We start from the raw sequence: 20,515 nt of genomic DNA on the forward strand, positions 1-20,515 counted from the left end.
ATTTTAACCACTCAGAACTAGCAATTTTCTACTGATGATAAATACAGTCTAAACCAGCATTACTTACTGGTCTCTTCAGCATGTAAAACCATAACTTTAGTAGGATTCAAGATCAAGGGTGGGAAAACCTTGAAAAATACAATGCCAACAGACCTGGAAGTGGCTAAATCAGAATTTATAGAGCCTGAAATAGTTCACAGGCATGGCATCTCCTTGTGTAGGGGTCTGGATCTGTAACAGGTTGGAGTGGATCAGACAAAAGTCCCAATCTAAGACATTCCAGCAGAGAAGTTCCCATTGTCCACCAGACAGACAGATTGACTGCCTTGGTTGTATCAGTTTTTCAGCCCTCTCTCTTGAACAAGTATTTCCACAGAAGGGACTAAATCCAGCCCAGATGACATGGGGCTGGTAAATTATTCATTGGTTTTTAATATTGGCTCCCTGCGAGGCAAAGGAGCTCTGTCTGCATGCTTCACAGAGAAGCTCACTGCAGGCAGGCAAGATCATGCAATAGTCTACTTTTAAACAAGTTTATAATGTTCTGGGTGGATTATTTAAGAACTACTGTTTTCTTAACTAAAAGGCAAATAACCTCCTGGCTTTGTTCCCATGCTAACACAAGGCTGCTTGGCTGACCCTCAGAGTTTATCTAATTTTTCTTCCATTTCCTGGCATGTTGATTGCTTTCCCGTGGACCTCAGATTTGCATCCTGCTGCCTGCCTGGATTAGGTACACCACACCAATCCAAAGGAAATGTTATCCCCAGGCATCGTAGTTCAATACCTAGAAAGAAGGCCCCAGAGAGATACCATGCTCTGCAAGGTCCATCTTCTCTCTGCAGCTTATAGTCATCACCACAGGAACACAGCCCAAGCTGTGACACAAGGCCAAGAACAGACAATTTTGCCAGCTGGAGAAAAGCAAACGTGGCTTCTGCTCCCTGTGCTGAAACTATGAATCAGGAGCACAGAAGCAGTTCTTGTGCCCCAAGAGCAGGACTGCTGCAGCCCTTAGGCCATGCACAACATGCCTAGCTGGAACAACAGCTCCTTATGGTGTGAGCCCTCTGGCATGCATCCCTCCCCACTCGGTGCTTCCTAACCTCGCAGGCTTTGCAGCGCCTGGGACCACCTGCAGTTCCCTTGTCTGAACTACAGATTTACAGCAATCTGCACAGACTTATCTGCTGCATGCTAACCTCTTAATGTTACAGCTAGAGGAAGGAAATAGAAGGCTAGATGGCAAATGTGAAGCACTATGTACGAAAACTCTTTTGCCTTGTGTTGCCTTGCTCTGAAAATGGTAAGCAAAGAAAGAAGTAAAACCAGTCCCTATTTACCAGGGGTATGTACACTGCAGCTGAGTGCTGCAGCCAAGTACTAGAGGACTGCAGTTATTCGAGAAGTTTAATACTACACCAAGGCATGAATGCCTTTATTTTCTAACATCTTCTGCTAAAGAGAAAGTGAAAACGGAGCACGGTGTGAGCTTCAAGGACCTCTGTAAAAATAAAAAGCTATTTGCCCCTCTGGAAAGGGACAACTGCTGCACATTTGCCTTCTCTTAGTCCAAAAATGCTGTTTACGATCTACGGGAGAGCAGCCATGGAGCAATCTGGCTGGAAAGAAAGTGGAAAGTTGGAAGTTACAGATTTACCGTGACAGGACACAAACAATTTCCTGATTGATATCAAAGCAGTCCATGTTTCCATGTTAACCAATGGGAGAGAATGAACAAGCAGACCAAAAAAAGATAAACAATAATTACGTATTTCAACCTTCAAATAAAATGTGACTACAAAAGAAACCTGCCCACACGAAGCAATACAATTTCTAAAGCATGCCGCATGTGGGATTTTTCCACATACATATGGGAAAAATTCCTTTCAGAGCAGAGCAGCTCATGAAATCCCCCAGGGGATTTCCACTTTCCCTTGGCTGCTTCCGCTCGTAGGATAAGGCTTCCCCACTTTCTTCTAACCCAGCCCAAGCTGTATCCTGAAAACCTGCAGAAAGAGCCAAACTGAGCCGGACCAGTGTGGTAAACAAGTGACCAAAAACCTCTTAGTCTGGAGATGCTGTGGATTGCATATGATTGAATGAACGACTATCACAACAACATCTAAAGCCATGTTTAGCCATTCCTCAGCACAACTTTCCCTCTCACATCTGGCAAAACTGCTGCAGAGTCGCAGAGTTCAAATATATGCCCTTGGGATGAGACCTTCCTGTCTGCCTCTGGCTCCACACTCAGGACAGCCGCTAAGGGGCAGAAACAGCAGATGAGACATGAGGGGAGAAGTTTTTGGTCTCACTCTTCAAACTTCAAAGGCAGCAGCTGGCCCACAGCCAAGTGTCCAAGAAGCTGAACAAGTCCCTCTTCTAGATTAATATTTAATTTCTGGAGTGACAGTCCTCCAATATCAAACAATTTCTTCACTAACACATTTTCTATCACCTAGAAAATATTCCTTCTGGTTCCCAAAGTGCCTCTAATAAATATGAGAGGTGCACATATAGCCAGGAGAGCACACATCTCCACCTGGACACTGCCAAAGCATGACAACAGTATGTAGCTGGTAGGCAAAATGTACAAGTCCTAAGATCACTGAGCACTCATCAACCTAGCCAACAGCCTGGGTTGCACAGTTTGTTTTCAATAGGTTCCAAGAAGTGGGATTTAAAAGAAGACTTAGCAACAGATCCTTAAAACAAAGGACTTGGTGACTACATGAATTCTCAAGGAAAGAGTAAGGAGAAAAAGCAGTGAAAACCCATAGGGAAAGAAAAGAAAACAAAAGGCCTGTAATCCATGGGAAAATAATGTGGGAGGAATGAAACAGACTGCAGTAAAAGCATAATTATTATTTATTCAGTGCTTAAGGGAGTCCCTTTGCTGAACCCCTGTTCCAACAGCTATGCCTCCCTTGAGGATCCTGGTTTGCTCAGCAAGACCACAATGCCAAATCTAGAATTGATCCCCAGCCTGTGATCCAGATGAACAGCTCGTGATTCTGCCTCTTGCTTAGGAACATGCTTTCACTTCAAAGAAAACTTACGAAATTACACGGTCATTAGCAAGGACATGCATAATGTAATAAGGGACAAAAAAAGCTGTAGCTTCAGTGTCAAAATGGATTAAGGGCTCAAATTCATGTAACCCATTAGAGCCTTTTATTTAACACACCGAAGGTAAGTGCCTTTTAAGAAGCTAACAGTTCCATGTCTGAGCTTAAATTAAATACAGTGGGCCAAACACACAGCTGGTAAAATAAGCCCAGCTCCCTTGCTGTAGAATCACACCAATTTTACACCAGGTGGTGCAGTTTATTTTTTTGAGTATTGTGGAGTGGCCATACAATTGTTTAAGATGTGACTATCTTACAAGCATGGTATGAATCTCCACAGTATGGAGAAATTACATAGAGACAGATCATAAAACTGTCCACCATGAGCACATTGTTCTAATTATAGGAAGAAAAAGCAGGAAGATGATAAAAATTAAATCAGTTAAGGATCCACCACATAGCCTTGCCTCTATCATATATGTCAACTCTCACTCATATAAGCTTCAGGCCTTGTTCTGCTAATGTCTGGGAAGTACCCAAACAAAAGGATATTGAAAAAATAAATAAATGATGGAAAGTAGTTTGTGAGTTATGGACATAGACACTTTGCACCTTACACCTATGAATCTTAGGCCTCTCTTTGTCCTTTTCCCTGCCGCTCTCACTCTGTAGTTATTTTGGCAGTAGGTCCTCAACAGGACCTGAGCAAAAAAATGGTAGACTGAAGAACTAAGATAAGAGGCTAAAAGCTGTTCTGAAAATAGGTTTCATTCCAGTTCACATTAGCCATGTGCATGATAGTTGCCTACTCAGAAGCAGTCATCTGAGCTCCCTCTGTGCCACATCTCAGACATGAAGTTTATGGTGAACCTTGGGAGGTGTCTGTTCCTTACAGCTAGAGAATCACAACAAGTCTCAAATCCGACTTCCAACTTCTAGACATCCAATTTTTAACAAGATTAATCCCACTGTAAGGGACTGGGATCTCATGTGAAGCTAGTAAGTGGACCAGGTACTTTATAATACTCTCAGTCTGGTCCCATAATACTGTTGTCTAATATTGTAATTTAATATTATCCAACAGAATTATATTTTTTTTTCTCTATTTAAATTGGGCTTGTATTTCTGAACTAGAATTTTCTCATTTTTTAAGACTTTTCTCATTTTCTCATTTCTCATTTTTTAAGACTTTTCAAAAGAAAACAAGAATCATTGATCTAATTGCCAATAATAACAGAGTAACTACACTTCAAACAGGTGCTTCCTGAATTCCCAAAAGTGAGCTCTAAATGAAACCCCTTGAATAACTGCCAGCAGTTTCCAAAATTTAGTGTTATGTTTAGGTGTCTAAACATAAAAGATGTAATACTTACCGCCCTGTAATGGATGGCATAGCCATCTATATTCACTTTATAGGTCTCAATACCCAGCTCCTTTGCCAGACGGAGAATCCTATTTTGGGTAGGTCCCACATACGCTCCACCAACATCTACATAACCGACGTGCTTATTCTGTCAAAAGAAATAACACAGGAATCAAAAGCTCTGTGTGAAACTCCTCAATGTAAATACCTAGAATTAGGAAGAATTATTTCATGGTGAATAGCACTGTATCTAAGTGAATAGGAGACAAAGCATTCTGACTGGCTTAAACGTAGGCAGTGCTGAGCTCTGCAACGACAGACACACAAGAGATCACAGTGTCTTCACTCCACCGCATGCGGGTTTAACTTGTGTTTAAATCTCACTATACTTTTGAATATTGGCTTTGTAGTCACACAAAAGACATGAGAATATGAAGAAATATCCAACTAAATACTTTGGTTAAAAATCTAACACCACTTTCTCAGAACTCATGATACTTTTCTTGTCATCACGAAACCTTTCTCATGTTGAAACCACCTCCAGCACCAATGCTTGTTTTCCCTGTCTCTGCAGATACCTGCTTAGATTTAATACTGTAGATGCTGAGCATGGCAGTGCAGTATTCAAAGGGAGTAAGCTCCTTTCCAGCAGGGCACACCCTGGCTCTAGCCCGCTGCACTTGGGCTAGCAGCATCCACCCATGCCTGCCAGCAAAGAAACCCCACACACCACTCAGACCAGCATCACACTCACTTGGAAAGTGGAAAGAAAGCAAGTTTGAGGCACATACTATTACAAGCAGGCTGATTGCCCAAGACAGTAACTCTTGTGCAGATAGCTAACTTTTTAACACTGTTTATAGTGAGCAGTTTAAAATAGGCATTTTCAGTATCACAGCGGAATGCTGTTTATATCTCATGTACAATGATTTCTACTAAAACACCCCTGTTTACCTCTGGTTACCAAGCAATTGGCATTTGACTTAATTTAAAGCTCTCCCATTTTTAGGCTGGGAAGCAGAGGGAATATCTATATTACATTACCCTATGCCTCAGATGACTCATTGTTTCTTTCATTTTCTTTTTAATGGCATCATTTTAGTGGTGGCCCTTTGTTGGATTTTCTCCAGTATGTTCCATATTGGAACTGGCAATATTGAACATCTTTATTAAAAACATAGATTTGCATAGATTGGGTGCAACCTCAGCAAGTTTGTGGACAACAAGCTGAGTGGTGCAGTTGATACGATAAAAAGTAAGGGATGCCATCCAGAGGGACCTGGATAGGCTTGAGAGGTGGGACCACATGAACCTCATGGACCTGAACAAGGCCAAGTGCAAGGCCCTTCAAGTGGATCAGGACAACCCTGCTATCCACACACACTGGGGAATGAATGGTTTGAGAGCAGCCCTGCAGAGAAAGACCTGGGGATACTCACAGATGAAAAATTGGACATGAAACAGCAGTGTCTGCTTGCAGCCCAGAAAGCCAACCATATCCTGGGTCACATCAAAAGCAGTGTGGCCAGCAGACTGAGGGAGGTGATTCTGCCCCTCTGCTCTGTTCTTGTGAAACCCCACCTGGAGTACTGTGTTCAGCTCTGGGGCCCCCAGCACATGAAAGTCATGGACCTGTTGGGGTGGTTCCATGGGAGGGCAATGAAGATCATCAGAGGGCTGGAGCACTTCTCTCCTATGAAGACACGCTGAGAGGGCTGGGTTGTTCACCATGAAGAGAAGGATCCAGGGAGACCTTAGTGCAGCCTTTCAATACTTAAAGAGGGGCTTATAAGGAAGATGGGGAGGGACTCTTTACCAGGATGTGTACTGATAGGACATCTAAAGATTTAGATTAGATATAAAGTGAAATTCTTTACTATGAGGGTGGTGAGGCACTGGAACAGGTTGCCCAGAGAAGGCAATCCCCAACACTGGAAGTGTTCCAGATCAGGTTGGAAGGACTTTGGACAACCTGAACTAGTGAAATATGTCCCTGCCCATGTCAGGGGGATGGACTAGATGATCTTTAAAGGTCCCTTCCAACCCAAACCATTCTATGCTTCTGTTTCTTTTTTACTGGGAGTCCAGAGCTGGGCACAGTTCACCAAATGTGACCTCGTTGCTCTCCACAACCACCTGAAAGGAGGCTGTAGCAAGGTGGGTGTTGGTCTCTTTTCTCAGGTGACTGATAGGACATGAGGAAATGGCCTCAAGCTGTGCCAGAAGAGGTTTAACAATGACATCAGGAAGAATCTCTTCACAGAGAGGGTCGTTATGCATTGGAACAGGCTGCCCAAGGAGGTGGTAGAGTTGCCATCCTTGTAGATATGTAAGAGTTGTGTGGATGTGACACTTTGGGACATAGTTTAGTGGTGGACTTGTCAGATGATGGTTGGACTTGATGATCTTACAGGTCTTTTCCAATCTAAATGATTGTATGATCATTAACAGAGATGTTGAACAGGATCAGACTCAGTATGGACCCTTGGGGTACACCACTAGTTAGCTGTCTCCAACTAGACTTCACAGCACTGATCACCACACTCTAGGCCCAGCCATAAGGCAGTTTTCAATCTACCTCACTATTTGCTCAGCTAGCCTATACTTCATAGCTTCTCTATGAGGATCTTATGGGAAACCATGTTGAATTATTGAAGTCCAGGTAGACAGTATCCACTGCTCTCTCCCTGACTATCATACCAGGCATTTCATCATAGAATGTTATCGGGTTGTTTAAGCATGACTTCCCCTTGCTGAATCAATGCTGACTGATGACTTTGTTGTCTTTCATATGCCTGGAAATTGTTTCTAGGATCACCACTCCAGAGACTGAGGCTGACTGGCCTGTAGTTCCCTGGGTCCTCCTGCCTGCCCTTCTGGAAGGTAGATTTGCAAAATCACAGACCAGCACAAGCGACAGTCAGGCATCACAGGAAGTGCTTACCCTAATAGTGAATGTCCTTCCTCCAACTCTGTTCCGGGCTTCGAGAACTACCACACTGAGCCCAGACTCAGACAGCAACTTGGCAGCCGACAAACCTACCAGAAAAAGAGAAAGAGTGCTTTAAAGCAAGTGGCAGAAATCAATCACAATGCTCAAAAACTGAACCAGAGCTTCATGGTCAGAGATTTTAATACTGTTTTCAAAAACTCCTGAGAGAATTCTGAAACTTGTCATGGTTCCTTATCACAGAAATCATGCGACTGCTGCTTAGTTGCATCTGCATAAATAGCATTCCACAGACTGAATTTTCCTCCTTTGGGCTAGCATTTTGCCATTTTAAAGAAAGCAAAATCTTGGTTATTAAGAGCATGCATCTTATTCTTCATTTGTGCAGTGCAGAGAAAAGCCCCACCTTGAGGGACTTGCATGGCTAATGTGACAGAAATAATAATATACTAAATACAGCAAAGTAGGCTTCTGATTTCTTCTCTCGCTCCTCAACTCTCCACTTTATTGCCACCCATTGTCCTCATTCATATGCAGAAAGAAAGTCTGCCTCACTGTCAAGATTAATTTTAAGCAATGGAGTTTGACCATGGCAATCAAATAGCCTGTATATAGATACTTTATAAAAGGAATTACCGTCTTAGCAAAAATCATCTAATTATGGGACTTTGTGATGGAAACACTAGAGAAAACTGAAAATTCAACAGGACAGGAGTCCTCTTTACTTTTGACAAATGTGAAATGAAATTGTAAAAAGCAATCATGAGTTTGTGAAATCAGATTATCCCATTGTCCTGCAGGCCAATTTGGCACTGAAGCATTGTTTCTCTGGAGTTGTTTCCCCTCCTTAAGTATACAAAAGCCAGTCTTATTGATCAGAACTTCCAAGATACCCTGCAGTAAGGAATAATAATATTATATTCATGTTTATTACACTACTTCTAAATGTGATTAAAAGCAACCGCTCATGTGTCCACAAAGAATGCAAGCCTTAAAAGGCCAGATGAGAGGAATCATTCTAAGGTGCCGGGCAGTGCTAAGTATACTCATTTATTCTGAGGACAATACAGAGTAGCCCATAAACTTCTCTGCACGTGATCTTTTAATGTGGAAGTTGAACACCACTCACTGGAAACCAGAACAGAGGAAGTTCAAATGTCTTACACTGACAAAAATGATAGATATTATTTCAGTGCTCACCAAAAAATGACTTCATGTCCTTTCATCATATTCTTTGGATTGTTGCTGCAGCAAACACATACTTAATTCTTACATCTATTTAATGTTTGAAATTTTAAAAATTCTAGCCATTTCTCAGGAGGAATGAACGTCTTTGTTCTAATTTCTTTCAATGGTTTTTGACTTTTTTTTGTTTCTGCATGAAAGACTACAGACAACACAGTTAATTATAGTTAATTCTTTAATTCTTTTGGTGAGTGTTCTCATCCTTGATGTAATCATAGAAAACACAAGTTTATAATGCTGGAAACACAAACTACAGCATATGCTTTTGAACACATGTTCATATGAGAAAAAAAATGTCACAAAAATGTGGATTTCCTACATATATAAAACACAAGGTGGAATTTCTCTGTTCTTTGTAAATACCATTGGACACTCAAACATGAATGATAATTCTTTTATAAGAAAGTTTAAATAGATAGATATTGAATAGATATTAGGTCTTCTGAAAATACATATGATAAGTAACATGAAGTGGAAAAAAATCTGTCCTGGGTTTGAAGAAAGTATTGTATAATCCTCTAACCCCATTAGTGTCAAAGACTGACAACCTTATCTCTTATTTTGTGCTATATGCAATAGCAATACACATGCCACAGCTGTTTAGGAGGAATAATAGTTTCACTGGACTGGGTTGGAAGTTAACCTTAATGCTGGTTTGTAGCTTAATTAAATCATGTGTTCTAACAAAGAAGGGCAGCTAAGGAATGAAGAACATGAGGTAATGGGACTGAGGTTCTCTATTCTGTTTGCTTCTTAAACTCAACTTGCACTCCAGCCATACAGATTTTTAGATTTGTTATTGTTGAACCCAACAATGCTGAAATGTTGAACCCAAAGATGTTGAAGCGTCACTGTAGACTGATCCAAAAAACAGGCTTCAGAGCTATAGAGACTGGGAAAGAGCAAGAGATACACCAGGACAGCAATGACGTAACATCAATTGACAGAGGGCCTGACTGAGAAAAAACAGTGCCGATTTGTAAATTCAGGTTTACAGAAATTGAAAGGTCAATGACACAGCATAAAGAGAGGTGGTTATTGTTTTAAACTTCCTAGCATTGCAGAACTTAAAGTTACAGTTTAGACCTGGAAGGTCAAATTTAAAATTATGCATATTTAAACAAAACATTAAAAAAAAAAAAAAAAAAAAATAGAACAATCCAAGATGAAGATAATTTTGATTTCCCAATAGAATAAAACCACAAAAAAAGGCAGGGGATGGGGACTGGGGAGGAAAAAGTAGGGAACAAGTAAAATATGTCAATTGAAAATTATTACTATGCAATTATTTGTTTAAGGCTTAGACACAATTTTCTTTGAAAATGGAAGGCTAGCAAGAACACACATGCACACAGAGTATCTACATGCAGCTGTCTGTTGAACCCAACTCTTTGGCTCCATTCTGGTTTGAACTAAAGTGCACTGGGTTGAGATGCTTCCACATGCATCCCACAGGTCACAAAGCCTGTGTGCTTTTGATACGTGGGCATACTTAGCCTCAAAACAGATTGCCATGCCCCCCTGCTACACATGTGCTCTGAAAACAGACACAATATCCTGTCACACTGTGGATATCCACCTTGTCCTACAAACATTGCATACCAGGCCATGCCAAGCAGCGGGCTATGACATCTCATGCCACAGCCAGGAATCAAGTGAGGTATTTTGTGATTCATTTGTGTATGCCTGTAGGACAGCAGCACAGACATTTCTATCACTACCACCCCACACAAGTTCACAGCCTGTCCCCTCTCGTCACACCATGCTTGGAGATGTCCTCCTCACCTTCCCATCCACACTGTGGCTTCCAGTATTTGAGGCTGGTGCGTCTCCCTGTGTCCTCCACCTCCTTCAAGCATGGCCTAGAGATAAAGCTGCAAGCCACCCAGATCACTGGCCGTGTTCCTTCCACATATCACTCTCATTTTATGAGTTAGAAATACTATCTGCGTAAGTAAGATGAAAAGAGCCTGCCAAAACCATGCCTCATTTGAAGTATCTGGTTGGAGAAATTCACTTGTTATTAGATCAGAATAAACAAAGCAAGATGACTTATACATCCTCCACAAGGGTTTCTATGGCAATCTCATACCAAGCTCCCTCTGTCTGAAGACGCTGTACAAGGAAGCTCTTCTCCAATTGATTTTGCAGTGCTGTTAAGGGCCCACAATTGCTGCTGTTGCAGATCATACTGCTGCTGCTTTCATTTTAGAAAATTGTCATAATCCTATCAAGCAAAGTGGTTTCAAGTGCATCAAAACACTGGATGCACCATTAAAAAAACAAAAAAAAAAGAAAATAAAAAAAAAATTCAGATGAATTTATGCCGATCTGCAGAGTACCAGGCATACATCATGGCTGAAACTCAGTGATACTGAAGGATTTTATATGTAGCCAGATGGAAAATACAAGATAGCATGCCTGTACTTCATAGGAGAGAAAAGTTCACCCTACAGGTAGAGAACAAAACTGGGACTTAAGAGACTTGAGCTTGTCTCTCAGCCAAGCCGCATAATGTGGGAAGTGCTTCCTTATGAAATAGGGAGGCATTTATAAGAGAAGCATTTATGAGAATAATTCCAAGTTGCCTTAATACCGGGGTTGATAAAGCACATATAAACTGATACTGTAGCACAAATAAATGGGAGTTAAAAAAAAAAAAAAAAAAAAGTTACCTTATTGGAAACGTGATAGTATGGAAAACTATAATAATTCTATTTTTCAAAATCTGCACTCTAAATCCAATACATCAAACATTCTCTGATACACCATGATGGGAAGCAAAAATCAAAACCATCTTTCCAAGAGACAGCACTTTTTACCTGATGGATGCTGAACATTTCCAAAATGTCCAAGGGCACTACCCATGCAGGGTAACAAAGGGTGGTGAAGGGAAGTGGTGATAATCGGAAACCACAAAAATACTACCACAGCAGACAGAGAACATTTCTGACTATCACAATAGCAGGCCCAGAAGTTTTAGAGTCTCTTCAGATTACTTGCATCACCCCAGCAACAATTAAATATTTGAACTGAAGATTGGCCCAGCTGCATTATGTATGAACAGGAGCTATGGGTGCTCTGCTCCATCACAAATATCCTGGACAGCACAGTGTGTCTCACACCAGGCACTGTCTTCTCAATGAAAAGTCATGACTTTTCACTGCAAACTCTATCTGGATTAGCTGCAGCCTGCATGGCGGTAAGGTTGGTTACATTACAGCACAGCCTTGCAAAGCTGTTAGAGTACCTCTGGACACTCGTATAGCTGGTGATGAAGATCATGCTATGGGTACAAAGTCTGAAAAGCACTATTGAGTTCACAAGGCATTTCAGTGTATTAGAGAAGCTTGATTTTTCAGGGACTTTTAACTTTTGAAACTGAGGCCTGCTACATATGTGTCCCATCGAGCAGACTAAAACAAAGGTGGAGAAAATTAACTGTTACTAAAGAAAAGGTAACTGTCTGCTGTTTTTCTGGATGTATCAGATGCTAGCTTCTTATAAAAAGTGCATTTGCCTTCTATGCCTCCAATGTTGGGGTGTTACCAATCTAATGTTACCATAACCAACCTAATGTGACATTCCTTCTTAAAGTTTTTGGTAATCCACCCTACTATACATAAAGTGAGATAATTACATTACATGAAAGTCTACAAGCCTATTATTGTGCTGTCCTAGCAATCTTTAGTTGAATAATGTAAGGACAAAATCTTTATAGAATGTCTCAGCATTTTCTTGATCTTAACAGCAGAATGATTTTTAAACTTTTTCATTCATTATTCTAATATACATCAGTAAAGTAAGGTAATTGTCAATATATCCTCACTAAAGTTTAATTACAATGGCATGCTGATGCTGTGGTTGTTTTTTACTGTTCCACTGATGGAAAATAAAACTTTTCCCTAGTACAATTGAGTAATTAAATCTGGCAACAGTCACCTTAGAATCATTTCTCATTATTCGAGTAGTAGTCTCTTTGCCAAGAAAACATGAACTTGCCAATAAGAGATGCAAAACATTTCTATCATGACTGTAGAGTAAAATCTCTGTTCCTCTCTTTTCTTCTACTTCTCTACAAGATTTTGCTTTTATTGAATTTTTTGGGCAAAGGACTCAAGTAAGTTTTAAAATATAGTCAGAATGTACTTGGTTACATCAGATCGGCTCCAGAAAGATCACTAAAGGACAACAACACACAGAAGGCTGATAACAAAGGAACTGTTTTCCTATCCAGACTAAAAGTTTGAAAGACCTAAAATTGCCACTGAAAACGAACAAAAGAACTTACTAATTAAATTACATACTTTAAATTTGCACAGAACAGCAAGAATGCACAGCACTGATCACATGTCTACATTCATTTCTCCTTTCAGTGTTGCTTAATACCATAACGACATTAACTTTCTAACTGTTGGAAACTATGTTTTGTTTTTCCACATGTTGTTTCATAATCCCTGTCATAGTGCAGTTGACAATGGGGATGATGGTGCATTTATTTAGTTTGTCATTTCCAGATAAATATTTTTGTATATATCTTTCTTCTCCCCATCAAACATAGTCCGGTTGACTGACCTAAGATTTCAACCGAAAAAAGACCAAATATTTTCTGTTACAGAGTACATTGCTGAATGAGAGCAAGCCACTCTAACTGGTTTCAATGGCACTACTGTATAAATGCTTTAAACAGATGCAAACCTTGTCCTGGAGGGTACAAAGACTGTTTCTCACAGACAGTGTTAACAGAAACACAGTGGACATGAAGAGGGAATTGTCCTTGGAGGACAATTCCACTCCTACGTACACACCCACTATGATTTTTAAGAACAAAGCCTGCTGCAGTAAACACCTCAGCCCAGCATAACTTCCTCTGTAATCCCAAAATAAAAGCAGAAAAAAGTTATGTAGTTCAAGCATTGCGTTAAACTAGGAGCATGCTTCTTCACCTTACATATGAAAACGAGTAGCACCAATTAAACAGTTATTAAGCTGATGGCTTAATACTACTTGTCTTATGGAAAGATCTGAGGTATTTATGCACATTTTCTAACTATTGCTAAGTGTATTGATCAGCATGAAGAATAAATTCTTATCAGTTAAACAGTGATCATCAGACAAATAAGTTTGTGAAAAAAAATATTGCTGTGACCCTATGAACAACATAATTACTACAAATACCAAGAACATCAGCACTGATGTTCCTGGGAAGGACACAACAGCTGTCCCACCCCTATCCTCACTGTACTATGATATTTTGAGATACGCCCTAATGACTTGGCTAGTTCTTTTGCTCACTGGAGTAAATAATACTCTTAAGACTTCAGAGCTACCTAGCCAACAGGAATGTTCTTCCTCACCTTTCAAGAACTTGCAGCTAAGCTGGAGGCATGGTGCAAAATCTGTCCCTCAGGGAGGAACCATAGATTTACATTGCTCTCCTAAGAACTCTGAATTTGCTAACCAATGAATCACAGTGGTGTACATACTAATTTTTTTTTTTTTTTACCAGAAACCAAACAAGCACATGCTTTATTCAGTAACAGAACCAGCTGTGACGACTCAGGTTACCACCTGGGTTAGATAATGTTCATAAATGATGCATTTACCATAGAAAACCATACGAAGAATGTGAAGGAAGATGAAGAGAATAGTATTTGGCTATATAAGGAACATATCCCAACTATGTTTGGGCCAAAACTAAATATCTGTTATGGACTATAACACAAAGGAGTGTCTTAACAAAAAAAAACAAACAAAAAATCATGCCCCATTGTCTCATGGTCAGAAGATTTCATATCTTTAGTAGCAAAACATTGGAACATATTACAAGCAAGGAGGGAAGTGGAAACTGGCATTTCTGCTTATTTGCAAGTATTGTCTATAATGCCCTTAACACTTTACATGGGGGTCTGATTGATTTGTGCCTGCAGTAAATTCTTCACGTAATGACATTCAGCTTGCTAGCAGTACATGGGGAACTGAGAGCCTTTTGAAACATTGCTGTTTATCTCTGCATCCAAAAGCCTGGCTTATAGGAATTTGTAGCACCAAGTGACAATATTATCACTGACTGCTGGATTTCCTGTTGGATACAGAAAGTGGCAACAGACCAAGGAGCCAGAGCCCAGCACAGGGTGCATGTAAAGAGAGACATGTCTCAGGGGGCAGCAACTGCATTCCTACAGGTCAAATTCTGGGTAAACGTAGAAGTAGTGTTAGCAAAAAAAAATCTATGGGAAACTACTACAGATTTACACAGGTGTAGCTGATTATATCTTCTACCAGTAACTGTGCGTTTGACAGTTTATCTGACACCACCACCCACCAGCAGGTTGGCATGCTGTCAAAATAAACAGAGCAGTATACAAGACAAGTTGTGCTGCCACTATAGCAAGCAAGGAAAAATCTGCATCTCCTCGTTATTCAGTATTTCACTCAGAGACCACAGCCAACGCGTAGGTAGCTCAGGCAGTAAGGTTGTCAATCACAAATTGTGGAGCAGGAGATGCCAAGGCAAAGTGCTCTTCCATGGAGGGGAAAAAAATAACCAAACTAATGGCATATCATATGCTTTACTTCAATATAAAGACTAATTACTATCATTTTTACATCCCAGCTTCTCCTACAGTTTGTGGCCCTTGGACTTCTCCTTAAGTACAACAGAAAACACTGCTGTTTTCTGCATGTGGCTGGCAAATCTAAGCATCTGTTTTCTTTAGCCATGAGATCTTCTTATTTCTAGCTATGAACAAATGTGGTTTTGTTCAGAGATAAGAACTTTCCCTGTCAAAGAGTGACGGTCCTCAGTACAAGCTTCAATTAGGGCTGTGTTTCCCTTGTGCCTTGTTCTCGTAACACAATGTGCTGAAAATTCTTCCAAAACATATCTGCATACAAGTTCCCTTGGACTTGCCTGCTCCTTTCTATATTTGTCCATATCTGACATATCTGGTTTGTATTACGGAGTCAATTAATCTTCATCCTCCACGCATTTTTATGATAAACTGGGCTTCCAGTGTCTAAAATTCATGTGTGAAGAGAGGCTGGTGTATGCATATACCTCAAACTTCCCACTGAAAAAGTATTTTGTTTAGACTTTTTTTTTTTTTTTTTTTTTTTTTTTTTTTCCAAATATTGAACTATTTAAGCTTGAATTTTCAGGGTGTGGTTCTCATGCTGATTTTTTTTTTTTTTTTTTTTTTTTTGAAAATCTTGGTCAAAATTGGCTGGCTATTCCTAAATCTCTAGGAACAAACATTCTTCTATGGTTTTGAAATCTTGTTTGTTTGTTTTCCTATTTTGGAAGTTCTAGCAGCAACTTGAAATTTGGCAAGGAGGTAGCCTTTGAATCAACACAGCACGTTTTGTTATCCATTGGAAAATATGGCCCAATAAAGTTAGTTAGAAAACTTTGAGGAATTACAAATCACATGTAAACTGTGGTCATTTTCTAGATCTTAAAAGCTGAAATACCTGAGTGTTTGGTAAACACAAAGCTTGGAGCACTCAGTGCTGTACACAAGGTGTGAGCAAACATGCTGGAGCCCCTTACAACCCACCTCACACATCAGAGTAACTGAGTGTGCTCCATCCTAAGGATATGGAGCCAAAATCTGAATTCCCTGTAATCGTGGCTTTAGCTTGGGGAACAAGTAATGGGGCTGGGATCGGGATGATGTGTCAGGTGTGACAGTGATTTGCTTCATAAAGGGACAACTTCTGGAAACTGTCAATACAGTAGTTAGTCCACACGGAGGATGGCCATCTACTAGTCCTCAGCTAATGAAACCCTTTAACCAAAGAAGCTGAAGACTGTCTGATGTTACAACCCTGCCAATTAATTGGACGTGTCCATGGCACACCACATGCTGTCAGCTTGCTTCCTGGCAAATGGAGGAACGAGAGCCTAAACCAAAATGTGTAAGTGAACTGTCAAATTCACCCAAAACTGAGCAGCAACTTCAGTTCACTAGAAAATCCTATAAACATAAAATAGGAACAGGATTTGATTTGAGGCATATACATAAGAAATTCCCATGGGTATGAGGAAAGTCTTTAATTTCAGGTATCAGTTTTTTTAAGATGCTTGAGTATAAAATGTTATAATTACCATTAACTGTATTAGGGAGACACTATCCATTAACCATGATACAAACGTGTTCCTAGCGCTTTTTCTGGCCACCATCCACACTTTCAACATGCATGCCCATGTAAAAAGATGAATTTAGCCCAAGCTCTGCAGCTCCCTCCCTGCGGGGGTCCAAATGTACTTGCTTGGACAGTCTGGACAGTTTGAACATGACTCCACAGCGTATGGCAGAAAGATCTCAGTCGCAGAGGCCACCAGAGCAAACTTCTTGCAAGAAGTGAAGTACTCTGTGCAGAAGCTTCCCTGGTCCCCAGCTTGTACTGTCCTACAGGCAGTCGATTCAATTCCCCTGTCACTGGCCACATACAGATATGTGTGTACAGAGTACAGGAGGATGGGCAAGAATAATGCATTCAGCTGTATAGAAACTGGCTCTCAAGACTGTTCCTTGCTCTAAGGAACAGACACCTCCAGAGGTGCCAGTCAGGATCTGAGCTTCATTTTGCTCGGTACTGTACAAATATTTTTAAAAGCCACAATCTCATCGCTGGGAAGCTCACCCAATATAACAAGCAGCCTGCTTATCCCTCATACACTTTTCATGTATTTCTATTAAAGAACTGGCTTATCCCAACATTTTCTATCCTTTCTTGTAAGCATTGGGTAATGTGTATTTAAGATATAACAGAAGCAGAAGAGACAGTAATTTTATTAGATGAAGCAACTGCAAATGTATCTTCAGAGGAATAAGCAGCAGCAAGTGTCAAGACCGGGATCACAGAGCCATAAAGGCAGAAACCTTGCCCATACTGGAGCATGTTTTACTATTTATCTCACTAGAACCAAAATTATAGACCAAAAAAAAAAAAAAAAAAAAAAAAAAAAGTTAGGGCTAGAAATCAGCACTTCTTATGTAGCTGAGGTGTAGGCATCTTGGTACAGAAACAGTAGTGGCAGAGAAGCTGTGTGCAAGGCAAAACAGACCAAGAGCTGACAGGAATTACTGTGCACAGCTATGAATGGTACTGTGTATTAAAGATGGATTAATTATGAAATAAGGCATTTGTTGTTCATTTTTATAAGGCTGTTTACTTAAAATGGTGTCTGTTCTAATTCATAAGAGGTAAACACCAATTTCTATGCCACTGGCATGGCATTAAGGGTTTCCACTGGCAAGAAAAATGTTCCTATATCCCAAGAGTGCTGTGATTTGTCCTCCTAATGCCACCGTCAAATTTTCAGGGACTGCAACGCCTTGAAATTTCCTGCTTGGCTCCATTTCAGACTTGACAGTAGGCTTTAATCCAGGGAATAAGTGTTCTGAAGTAACTTACTAATGCTCTACTAGTGAGTAAAGATACCAGTTAGAAGTGCCCAATGCAATTTCCAAAATACTACTAATAGATCAAAAAGCCAGAGGAGCACGGTGCCCTCTGAGGACAAAGGGCTTCTTGGAGCCCTAGAAACCATTATAATATCACATCGCTATCAGCTGCACGCAGCATGGACAGTAATTCCCCAAGGGAACTGTGTGCTTTACAGGAACCTTAAGGATGAAGACCAAATGATTTGTGCCAGCAGGAGAATGCCCAGGCATCTGGTAAAACCAAAAAGCAAGGCAATCTCAGGTCTAAACTCTTTCTGTTTTAGGATACTACAGATTATTTACATAATTGCATTTTACAAGTAAATATTAGGAAAAAAATAATTGTTTTAGTAAATTAAAAAAAAAAAAAATAAGTAAGTAAGCAACATCCTGGTTTGTGCATTAATTCATTGCAGATTAAGGAAAGGAAAGCCTCCAACTCCCCAACTCTAACAAAAACTAATTTCACCTAAAGCAATAGCAGTAATGCTTGCATTATTCCCGAGGTCACTCAGCCACATAACTCACTTTTTCTGAATCGTTAGTGAAGTAAAGATCCCTGAAACCTGTCCAAAGCTGCTAACATGGCATTTATCGGATGGACGAACCAAACACGGATTTTCCCCAACTGTGCAACAGGCTCACCTTGCAGTACCTTTGGGTGCCCTAAGAGAAATGACTTCTCTTTTTGAGCACGAGGACCGGGGTTAAAGTAGATCTGGGAAGTGTTATGGGATGCACCATCCTGTCAAAGTGCAAAGAGCCCGTCGCACCTGGGGAACTTGGCTGTCTAGGGTGCAGCTCGTCTCAGGGTACCAGAACCCAGCCTGCCTTTACAAGTACTCCCCGACGCCTTTCTGCCGTATTTATCAGCGGGACACAAACCCCAGCACCCCAAGAGGTACCCAAAAACACGCGAAAGAACCCCACTATCCACCTCGGGACGCACAACCGCCACCCTGCACCCGAAAGCAACTTTTCCCTAGGGTCCCTCCCCGACGAGCGGACGCCCCCCGCGCCCCCACGCGGGATATTTCCCCTTCATTTATCCCCCTCCCTGCACCCGGAGCCCCCGGCGGGCACCCACGGGGCAGCGCTGCCGGAGCTCAGCGCCCACCGTGCCCACCTGAGATGCCGCCCCCGACCACCACCACGTCGTAGCTCCCGGCCACGCTGCTGCCCCCCGGCGCCGTCGTCTCCATCCCGCCCCGCGCCTCCGGCTCCTGCTCCTGCTCCGGCTCCGGCTCCGCGGGGAGCGCACGGCCGCACCGCCCCAACGCACCGCCCCTCAAGGCGGGGCCAGCCCCTCCCCGACCCGTGGGCATCAAGAATATGGGAGGCAGAAGAATAAATCTCCTTCCAAAATAAAAGCAGGTACTTGGGAAAGTCTGGTAGTTGTGCAGGGCTAGTTGAGTTTGGTGCGCTTGCTGCAGACACGCAAGTGCCAGGCGCTGTAGCAAAGCCAACAAACAGCAAGACCCCTATTTCTCTCAGGGAAACCATCTACTGACACAGGAGCTCATCATCACCGACATTGCTGCTGCTTGCCTACCAAGGTGAGCTAAAAGAGGACAGCCTAAGAGGGTGAGATGTATATTCCGAAACAGAAAATGCGATGCATCAACAGCTGGTTGTTCTTATTGGGGGAAAATGTCTTTGCTTCTTGAGATTGGCAAGGCAGCTCTGCTGGCCCCACTGAACAGGTCACAGGCAATCTAACAAACAAAGAGCATCGCCAAGAGGCACCTCCCTTGTAATCCAGAGGCCAAGTTTGAAGGAAAGTAACAAAAACATCCTCTTGAATTACAATAGGAAACTTCTGTGTGTCTAGATAATTACCTGATAGATGAGCTTGGCAAAAAATCGCTGTTGCTAAATGAAGCCGCAACAGGCTTGTTAAAGAGCAATAGAGATTCAAGGAGATTTACCTAGAGCAGCTCTAATGATGAGAACTGACACCAAAGTATGAAATAGACACGTCGGGGTTGCTTCAACACTTGGAGTAAAGACTGAAAAACCTATCTAAGGGGCGACCAGCATTTACCTTGGGCATTAACAGCCTCCAAGCATAGCAATTGTTGTCAAAACTGTCTATCTGCTAAGCACTTAGCATCTCTATAATAGAGACCTTGGAATACTTCTACTTCAACCTATGTAGATCTGTGGACATCTAGGACTTGAAAACAAAATGAAACAAAGCAAAATGAAGCAAAGCAAAGTGAAACAAGTAGATGCTGAAGCCTTGCTTGAGGCCAGGATGAATCCAATGGGAGATGATCAAGTGAATCTTGCCAATCTGTCAGCAGGGTCCATCAGGATGTGCTAAGGACCTGCTGAAAATGCAAGGTCCTTAGGGGAGGAAGCAGGTGATGAGAGTGATCCTCCTTCCAGAAATTTATGACCACACTTTCAAACATAAATTTAGAAGAGC

At 41.3% G+C, this 20,515-nt stretch overlaps 1 protein-coding gene across 1 annotated transcript in view; it reads right to left on the minus strand.

The window, feature by feature from the left end:
- LOC116487930 (amine oxidase [flavin-containing] A-like) overlaps positions 1 to 19,336 on the minus strand; it is a 38,613-nt gene extending 19,277 nt beyond the window's left edge. Inside the window, exons 1-3 of the mRNA XM_032185183.1 lie at positions 19,211 to 19,336; positions 7,379 to 7,473; positions 4,445 to 4,582 (exon numbers count right to left, since the gene is read on the minus strand). Of these exons, the coding sequence (XP_032041074.1) occupies positions 4,445 to 4,582; positions 7,379 to 7,473; positions 19,211 to 19,286 (309 nt within the window). The 5' untranslated portion in view covers positions 19,287 to 19,336. The remainder of the gene's footprint in view (positions 1 to 4,444; positions 4,583 to 7,378; positions 7,474 to 19,210) is intronic.
- Between the last annotated feature and the right edge of the window lie 1,179 nt (positions 19,337 to 20,515).

The sequence above is a fragment of the Aythya fuligula genome, chromosome 1 (genome assembly GCF_009819795.1).
Source record: "Aythya fuligula isolate bAytFul2 chromosome 1, bAytFul2.pri, whole genome shotgun sequence".
Classification (NCBI taxonomy): Eukaryota; Metazoa; Chordata; class Aves; order Anseriformes; family Anatidae; genus Aythya; species Aythya fuligula.